Raw genomic sequence first — 10,029 nt, 5'->3', positions numbered from 1 at the left:
CAGACTCTTGCTGTTTCACTCCTCCAAAGTGGACTCTGCCAGTGATTGTCCAGAGAGTTTCTGGAAGTCATTTGTTTCAGACTATAAGAGCACTATTGATTTCTCTTGTTTCTGGGGCTTCAGCCACTTTTGCAGCTACTGGTTCCTCCAGCTCTACAGCCTGCAGACAGCCATTGGGGACTACTCAGCTTCTGGTCAAGTAAGCCAATCTAATCAATCTCCTTTTTATAATCATACTTCCTGTTGATTCTGTTCCTCTAGAGAACACTGACTAATACACCACCCTTGTCATTGTTCCTACTTCATCCCATAAATTCTGGTATAGTGTGTTGTCATTGTTATTTATATCTATGTATTTTCTTCTATCCTTTGTGCTTTTTTCTTTGATCAAAAATTTGTTTGAATTGTTTTTTGCTCTCTACCAATTAGTGAATTTTCATTTCCCCTTTTTATTATGTGCCTATTTTCTGTTCTCATGACTAAAAGGCTCATGGGTCACTCCAGGTAAACTGGGCTGACTGGGCTGCACAAAATAACCACACAAGAGACAAATACCTTTTTCACTGGGGTTGCTCTGAGGGCTCCTCTGACCTTAAGGGTCTGCAGGAAGACAGAGAGAGAGAAAAACGTGCTGACCCCTTTTATTGAGGAGAAGCTATTCAAGTGAGGCAAGGGGTCAGGTTTCAGGGGGCTGAGTCTATCTTCATGATGTGCACTGTCAGCAGGTTGACGGACATCTGGGTAGGCCACACCTGAGGGTGCAGTAAGAGAAGGGGACACACACAAGGTACTTCCATGGAAGATTCTATCCTAAACAGGGCAAGGGGTTATATTACAAAGGAACAGGTGAGCGTAGCTCCACCCATGGGGCTGTAGCAAGACACACCCATGCACAAGACACTGTCCCTCGAACCCAAGAAGGGTGGGGAAAGCTCTGCCACATTTCTGTGACTGAACACCTCAGCACCCAGCTGGGGAGTGTGACTCAGTCATGTGCAAGGTTGGTCTCCCACAATTATGGATTTCTAGATTCCTCCTACTGGGTATTTAGAAGACACTGACAGCTATCTTTAAAATATTTTTAAAAAAATTTCCACTATGAATTTTGTGAAGCAGTGTAGGAGGTGGTGGCTGCTGTGGGCTCCAGCCTCGGGGCTCAGGCACTCGAGCAGGGGTGGGGATGGGGGTGGGGGTGGGTGGGAGTTGGGGGGGTTGGGGTGTAACTCAGGTCTGGGTTCTGGTGCCGTGTGAGTTCTCCCCATCTAAAAGTTGGATTAATTGGTTGCCCACAGGATTGACTTGGCCTCTACTTCTTGTTAAGAAAATATATCTCTCTTGTTTTATCAGGTGTGTATGGTTTCAGCGCAGCATGGCTGAGGTCATCCGTTTGCAAGGTCTCCCAATTGTGGCAGGGACCATGGACATTCGCCACTTCTTCTCTGGATTGACCATTCCTGATGGGGGCGTGCATATTGTAGGGGGTGAACTGGATGAGGCTTTCATCGTTTTTGCCACTGATGAAGATGCAAGGCTTGGTATGATGCGCACAGGTGGTACAATTAAAGGGTCAAAAGTAACACTATTGTTGAGTAGTAAAACGGAAATGCAGAATATGATTGAACTGAATCATAGGCGGTTTGAAACTGCCAACCTAGATATACCACCAGCAAATGCTAGTAGATCAGGACCACCACCTAGCTCAGGAATGAGTGGCAGGGTAAACTTGCCTACAACAGTACCCAACTTTAATAATCCTTCACCAAGTGTAGTTACTGCTACCACTTCTGTTCATGAAAGCAACAAAAACATATAGACATTTTCCACAGCCAGCATAGGAACTGCTCCTCTAAGTATGGGGGCTTCTTTTGGGAGCCCAACATTCAGCTCAACCATTCCAAGTACAGCCTCTCCAATGAACACAGTCCCACCACCACCTATTCCTCCAATCCCAGCAATGCCATCTTTGCCACCAATGCCATGCATTCCCCCAATACCAGTTCCTCCTCCAGTACCTACATTGCCCCCTTTGCTTCCTGTGCCCCCAATTCCACCAGTCCCTTCTGTGCCACCCATGACCCCACTGCCACCCATGTCAGGCATGCCACCCTTGAATCTGCCACCCATGGCACCTTTACCTGCTGGAATGAATGGCTCTGGAGCACCTATAAATCTGAACAATAACCTGAACCCTATGTTTTTGGGTCCTTTGAATCCTGTTAACCCTATCCAGATGAACTCTCAAAGCAGCGTGAAGCCTCTTCCCATCAACCTTGAAGATCTGTATGTCAGTGTTCATGGAATGCCCTTTTCTGCAATGGAAAATGATGTCAAGAGAATTTTTCCATGGGCTTCGTGTTGATGCGGTGCATTTGTTGAAAGATCATGTAGGCCAAAATAATGAGAATGGATTGGTTAAGTTTCTCTCTCCTCAAGATACATTTGAAGCTTTGAAACGAAACAGAATGCTGATGATTCAACGCTATGTGGAAGTTAGCCCTGCCACAGAGAGACAGTGGGTAGCTGCTGGAGGACAAATCACTTTTAAGCAAAGTATGGGACCTTCTGGACAAACCCATCCCCCTCCTCAGACACTGCCCAGGTCAAAATCGCCCAGTGGGCAGAAAAGGTCAAGGTCAAGATCACCACATGAGGCTAGTTTTTGTGTTTACTTGAAAGGGCTGCCATTTGAAGCAGAAAACAAACATGTCATTGATTTTTTTAAAAAGTTGGATATTGTGGAAGATAGTATTTATATAGCTTATGGACCCAATGGGAAAGCAACTGGTGAAGGCTTTGTAGAGTTTAGGAATGAGGCTGACTATAAGGCTGCTCTGTGTCGTCATAAACAATACATGGGCAATCGCTTTATTCAAGTTCATCCAATTACTAAGAAAGGTATGCTAGAAAAGATAGATACAATTCGAAAAAGACTCCAGAACTTCAGCTATGACCAGAGAGAAATGATGTTAAATCTAGAGGGGGATGTCAACTCTGCCAAAGTCTGTGCCCAAATAACAAATATTCCATTCAGCATTACCAAGATGGATGTTCTGCAGTTCCTGGAAGGAATCCCAGTGGATGAAAATGCAGTACATGTTCTTGTTGATAACAATGGGCAAGGTCTAGGACAAGCATTGGTACAGTTTAAAAATGAAGAAGATGCATATAAGTCTGAACACTTACACCGTAAAAAACTTAATGGGAGAAAAGCATTTGTTCATGTAGTTACTCTAGAAGAAAAGATGGAGATTGAGGAAAATCCCCCTGCCCAAGGAAAAAAGGGCCTAAAGATGCCTGTGCCGGGTAATCCTGCAATACCAGGAATGCCCAGTGCAGGAATGCCTGCTGCAGGCATGCCAACTGCTGGTATGTCTGCTGTGGGAATATCCTGTGCTGGCATGCCCACTGCGGGCATGCCTTCTGTGGGAATGCCCTCTGCAGGAATGCCTGGCGCTGGCATACCTGGTGTAGGAATGCCCACTGCAGGACTGCTTGGTGCAGACCTGCCTGCTGCGGGAATGCCTGGTGCAGGAATGCCCCGGTGCCAGAGGTGAAGAACATGCTTTCCTGACAGTAGGATCAAAGGAGGCCAACAATGGACCTCCATTCAACTTCCCTGGTAATTCTGGTGGATCAAATGCCTTTGGGCCACCACTGCCTCCTCCAGGATTAGGAGGGGCCTATTGGAGATGCTAGGCCTTGTCAGGGGCTAGAAGGAAATTCTCCTTCAAAGAATAGCCTGACATTTACAAGAAACAGCCCCCTGGGAGACATCCTGCCTGGGAGACAGCCTGCAGCTACCTATCTCCCTGGAACATCCTGTGGTTATCAGGATCATCAGACATCTTGCAGCTGGCAGTTTTACCACCCACATCCAGCAATTGATGATTAGAGAGCTTCCCTATCCCCAGCATATAAATACCCCTGTGTGAACAATAAAAATTTGCAGCTTGATCAGAACTCCTGTCTTGCTGTCATCCCTTGTGTCTCTTGTCCCTTCATTCCTCCCCACCTAGGTTCTCGGCCCTCGTTGATGTGTCCTGCCGGTCGGGACAAGGCCTGGTATGCCTTCAGTTGGAAACAGTGGTTTGCCTGGTCTAGGATTGGAACTTCCTGGTTTTGGAGGTGGACTGAATACTTTAACGGGGCCATCGGGATTTGGAGGGGCCCCTCAGAATTTTGGAAATGGTCCTGGTAACTTAGGTGGCCCCCCTGGCTTTGGAAGTGGCCCTCCTGGTCTTGGAAGTGCCCCTGGGCATTTGAGTGGACTACCAGCCTTTGGCCCTGGCCCTGGCCCAATCCATATTGGTGGTCCACCTGGCTTTGGATCTAGTTCTGGGAAACCAGGACCTACAGTAATTAAAGTGCAGAACATGCCCTTCACTGTGTCTATTGATGAGATTTGAGATTTCTTTTATGGCTATCAAGTAATCCCAGACTCAGTGTGCTTAAAATACAACGAAAAAGGTATGCCCACAAGTGAAGCCATGGTGGCCTTTGAATCTCAGGATGAAGCCACAGCTGCTGTCATTGACTTAAATGACAGGCCAATAGGCTCAAGAAAAGTAAAACTTGTATTAGGATAGCCATTCACATCAGTTCTTTATAGGGTAGACCTTCATATTGGTGTGTTCAATGCATCCAGATTGTTTTCCTAGTATTTTCAGGTTAGAACCGATGGATTGTTTCAGTTGCATATAGATTGGTTTCCATAACAAAGCATTGGTTGACTGTTTACAGCTCACTACCTGGATAAACATTGCTGTATGTTACAGTAAAATTATCTGGAGAGAACACAAAAATGATTTTGGCATACTATTAGAGAAATCATTTGTAAAAACTCAATGACCACATAAAGTTTATCAAGGAGTCTAGATTGGTTTTGTTTTATAATATATGGGATGAAGAAAACAGAAATGTCAGTAGAGCTCATTGAGGGTGCTCCTGCCAGCTGCTAAAATATAGAAGTTGGCTACTCTTGGAATTTAGTTTAAAGCTAGACAGATGTGCTTTGTTATAGGGTCAAAGCTTTGTCTAAAGTCTTCATTTTCTTTTAAAATTGAATAAAATCTCTGTATACAGATTCATTATGTGTACCTTTATTGCTTCTTTGAGGATTCTTGCTGTATGGACAGTCCTGCTTCAGATGTTGCTGCTTTGCTTGCCTAATTGACTCATTTGTAAATGAGCGAAACTGTTTTGTTGTTTTTTTTCTTTAAATATGAAACTCCACAATTGGTTTGTGCTATAACTCTGAACTTTGATTTCTAATGACACACTTAAAACTGTGTGAAATAAAACTTTTGCCATAAAAATAAACTATGAAGTCCTCTACCTAAAAGAGCCTTTTTGGTTTAACTGCCAAATTTTAGTTTAGTAAGTTTAAAAATTGTTTATGTTGTTTGGGTGGCATTGAAACCAGAAAATACTTTTAGTAACCAGTGTTTAAGATGATTATTCTAGCAATTCCCTTTTGTCCCAACTTCAGTGAAATTTTTGCCTGTAAGTATACAAAGAGGGATCTATTCATAAGAAAGAGCATTATATTCATCTAGTCTTTTAAAACTGAAGTTGAAATTGTTAGTAGTACCATTATAGAATAAAAGATTCATAAACTGGTCCATAGGTTGATATGTGTTTAATCCTGTTAACTTAGAGGATTTTGGGTATAGTTGTTTAATCAGGAGTCTTGTTCTCAACAATTCTTTATGCAGAGTAAAAGTCTAGCTGCCAGAGAGGAGCAAATTAAGACTCCTTGCCCTTTTATATTCGTTTCTTAGGCATTCAGGACACAGTGGTAGTAGGACCACATAGTATCTGGTTGGTACGTGTCCTTGTCATAAAAATATTTACCTTGTAATGTCCTGCTCTACTTAGGGCTTTTTTCCCCCCTTAGTTTAAATTCTCTAAAGATATGTCACATTATATTGTTAATGTACAGAATGGAAGACTGGGGAATTATCATGAAAAACAAATTTTTATCTTTTACATTGCTCTCTTGCCTTGGTTTAAAACATCCCCAACGTTTCCTACAAATCAATGTACTTATAGAGATCTGACCTTTAAAAGAAGTATATCCTGTTAAAAATTATGTAGTGCCTTTTTGGTGTTGCAAATCAGTAGAATACTGAAATAAAATGTTGCCCTGTAATTTAGAGTAGCAACAGTTTCACTTGTGAAGATTGTGTACAATCAGAGGATGACAGTGCAGGAGTCTTGTTTTAGGGAAAGGATTGTTCAAACTCAAAGAAGAGGTGGCTGCATTGTGGGTCTTTGATAATTCATGAACACAAATTTGATATGAAAGATCACTAGATACTGCTTCCTCAACTTAAAAAGCAACATAATGTTTATATATGCTGTTTAATTTAAGCTGTTAAGTAATCTTTTCTCATCCCAAAGACAATGGGAAAAACTTCAGTGCTGCTTGGGAGTCTTGTTTTAACCACAGATTATTTTCCCCATTGGAAAGCTAACTATTTCCATTTTAGTAAAAAATGGGTTGTTTGAAGATGTAAGTCCTTCTTTCACAATTTATTTTGCTTATGTTCTCATACATTCTTATTAAATATTTCATACATTTTATTGCACTTACTTTATTATTTCTACATCTTAGGTAAATGCTGAAAAGGAGAATTTGATTTCATTGTTCATCAAAGTAAATAAATTTAATAGTGGTTTCTGTAGCAATTGGAAAGAACTATGTTTCATATTTCGTTGAGCCACATCAGTGCTTGTTGTGAAATGTAATTAAATTGCTGTCTTAGAACTTGATTTTTGTGTATCTGAGACTTATTAACATAGTGCTAACTGCTAAACATACTGTTTATCTTCTGAGCATTGGAGTTTCAGGTTTAAAAAATTCTTGAAAATGTGTTCTGTGAAACCATCCATACCTCTCTTCTTACAAATTTTCTCCTAAGAACTAGGTTTGGTGTAGAATTGAATTTATATTATTTTCTCATTTTCTTTGTATGGTATGAAGGATTGTAAAGTTTTGCTCAAAGTTGTGTGCATTTGTAAGCACTATCATAGTATTCTCAACTTTATGTGTAAATTTTATTGTCTGTGTTCGGTGACTTTAACATTAAAGGAAGAGCATCTTTTCCATTAGGTTTAATTTTTTTTCCTTCTACTGAGTTTTTATTGTTCGTTTTTCTTTGGGTTTAAAGGATTAGAGAAACTACAAAATAAATAAGCAAATTTGTAACTTTTCTGAAATTTAGTGAAAGATTTAATTTACAAGCCTAATTTGGAGGTATGTTCTGTGTTTACACTGTAGCTTGGATATACAATTATTAGTGGCTGGTTTTTTTTTGTTGTTGTTTGTTTGTTTTTTAATGCAACACAGTGTTAAGCAAAATGTAGTTCCTGACTTTGTATTCCAAGTTGTTAAAACATTGACAATGAAAATTCAATTAGGAAACTTGTTATTCAGAATTTCAAATAGTAATAATATTTAATATAGTTAAGGTCAGTCTTAACTCACCAGATGAAAATCTGGGACTGTATGGAAGTAATCAAACATGTACTTTTTAGGTGGAAAGAGTCACCTTGCATAAAAATGAGGAAGCATGACTTAAACTCACTCCATTTTTCTGGATTCTATGATTGTGCACAGGTGTGGGTCAAGTGTGTAAAAAGAAAATTCACTTAATTTTGAGAACACTTAAACAAGTGAAGAAAATGTAAAAGTTGCTGCTAGTTATACCTTTTGGAGAGAATTTCTGGCAGTGATTGCTTTAAAAATTATTTCCCACCCTCAGAAAATTGCCACATTTAAATTGTTTTACTGGCAGTTCTATTAGTAGTCCAAACTTTAGAAACTATGCACAGTAAAACGGCTCATAGACCATATGTGCCCAGCATTGCCAGCAAATACTGCCTTGGCATCATTCAGCAGATTTTCTTTTGTTTATAAAGATGAAGTCTGAATACTGTTCAATAAACTTGTCACACATAAAAAAAAAAAAAAAATTCCACTATGGGCCATGAATAACTTTATTAAGAAACTTGACCTAATGTACTCCAAAGAGCCCCATATCTTCCTATTATCATATTGGATTTCATTTTTCAAGATATGAAATGGATGGAGTGGGGTATGAGGTCCTATAACAATCAGATTGCAGCGCCAGATATGAAACCCAAAAGTCATTTCCCATTTTTAAATTGCTTTTTAGAAGTCTTCTTTGTCACAAGTATTCTACCACTCAGGCAGAGTTTGGGTAGGAAAAGGGTTACAACCAAACCATGTTGTGAGAATCTAGGTATTGTGCTAACAACCCAGAAGAAAAATGTTACTTACATGGAGCAAAATTCCCTCCCAATTACAGAGACTAACAGATGATAGGTTTTTGTTGTTGTTGTTTATTTCATTAATTGAGCTTTGTGATGGGATTTTCTTTTAGGATTAAAGTGAGTACCACCCAGGTTCTCAGTTTGTGGTTTGGAACTTCCAAGAGGCCAGTAGAGTATAAAAATGCAAAAGGTACTCCCTGCTGAGTCCCACATACTTGGTGGTACCTGTTGTGAGTCCCACAGTGCCATGGAGCAGCACTTTCCCTGCTATGTGCCACCGGCCTGGAATTCTGCAGACCAGACGCCTGGGCCCTGGCTGCTGCCCTTCTATAGCCACCAAGAGGAAAGCTCCTATGACAGCCAAGACTTTGACTGCAACCTGCTTTCCACACTGCAAGGGCATCTTCGCTGGGAACAGTCTGAACAAAGTGACTTTCCCAGTGCACAGGGTACCTTGTTCCAGGACACAGAGCCTCCTGTCCTGGACAGGGAATTCACAACCCAGACCAAGCCCCAGGTGGCTGGCCATCAACCACCCGATGGGGCTCCCTTGTCTTGTCCCAGGTGCACCTGTGACAGAAAGTCTGGAGCCCAAGACCTCTGGTGGTTGTGATCCTTATAAGAGTCCTCTTCCTCCTGTCCCTGCAAGCCACCATGGGACCAGCCAAGGCTGCTCGGAGTGGATCCGGGCCCTTCTGTGCAGGACTCCTTGAGCCTGCTTGAATCTGCAACTTTTGGGGCCCAGCAGTGCTGAGATTTCCCTTATTTAAAGGAGCATTTTGGAACAGATTCTGTAACAGTAATGCTTGTGTCTGCTTCTACACCATGGAGGCTTCAGAGCTATTGTGCATGTTTCTTTTGTTTTTTTCAATAAAATTGTGCTAAAATGTGAAATTCTTGGGTGTAGTGTACTCCTGCTGGGTATTGGGGAAACAGGAGGCTCAGAACACTGGGTGCTGAGAGACCATATTCAGATCTAAGAAGGCCCATCCTCATTGCTGTTGCATTGCTTATTGGCATGGTGGGTTGGTGGCATCTTCTGGGTACAGGTCGGGTAGACAGGGCACTTTTGTATTGGGTGTTCTACAAGCACTACATCTTCAAGCAGACACAGAGCAGCCTTGAGAACCTATGTGAGAAATGATCTTATGTGTCAACCTGTCATCTGTTTTCCCCAAGGCTATTTCAGGGGTGCCTCCCAGTCTGAGTTACAGCTGCCACTACACACTTGACTGCACTCACTGTGAGGCCTCTTTATAGACCCCAGCATCTAGACCTCCAAACGCTGGGCTTAGGTATTCACCCATTGGCATAGATTTTCCAGAAGACTTCACCTAGAATATTTTGCTGCCAGGGGCCTTCCAAGGAACTCTACTAAAGCTGGCCTTCTTGGAACCTTCTTTTCCTAGAGTTTTTAAAAGTTTCAACTTGAAATCATACTCTGGTTTTGACAACCTTATCAGATACATCCTCAATACTTTTAGATAACAAGGTACATCTCCAGTAGTTTTTTGTTCTTATTTTGACATATGATCTAGTAAACTTGCTGAAGCTTGTCTTGAATTTGTAATCCTTTTGCCTCAGCCTCCTAGGTCACTGAGATTACAAGCCTGTGTTACTCTGACATATATTGCAAGATTTATCTTTACAATTAATTTAGTATGCAGGCAGCTGGAGTACTGTTTCTCAGTGATATTTTACAAAATATCAAAATGGAGCTAAATTTTTGCT

The 10,029-nt window shown here is 41.3% G+C and overlaps 1 protein-coding gene across 1 annotated transcript; it reads left to right on the top strand.

The window, feature by feature from the left end:
* Positions 1-1,369: 1,369 nt before the first annotated feature.
* LOC114090508 (RNA-binding protein 12-like) lies at positions 1,370-4,586 on the top strand. Its single transcript, XM_071607940.1, is given in 5 exon segments — positions 1,370-2,329; positions 2,331-3,495; positions 3,551-3,680; positions 3,682-3,696; positions 4,058-4,586. Coding segments are annotated over 5 exon segments (2,799 nt in total).
* Positions 4,587-10,029: the final 5,443 nt, after the last annotated feature.

Source organism: Marmota flaviventris, chromosome 1 (genome assembly GCF_047511675.1).
Source record: "Marmota flaviventris isolate mMarFla1 chromosome 1, mMarFla1.hap1, whole genome shotgun sequence".
In the NCBI taxonomy this organism is placed as follows: Eukaryota; Metazoa; Chordata; class Mammalia; order Rodentia; family Sciuridae; genus Marmota; species Marmota flaviventris.
Note: the sequence above shows the minus strand (reverse complement) of the source record. Positions and strands in the feature narration are given on the sequence as shown.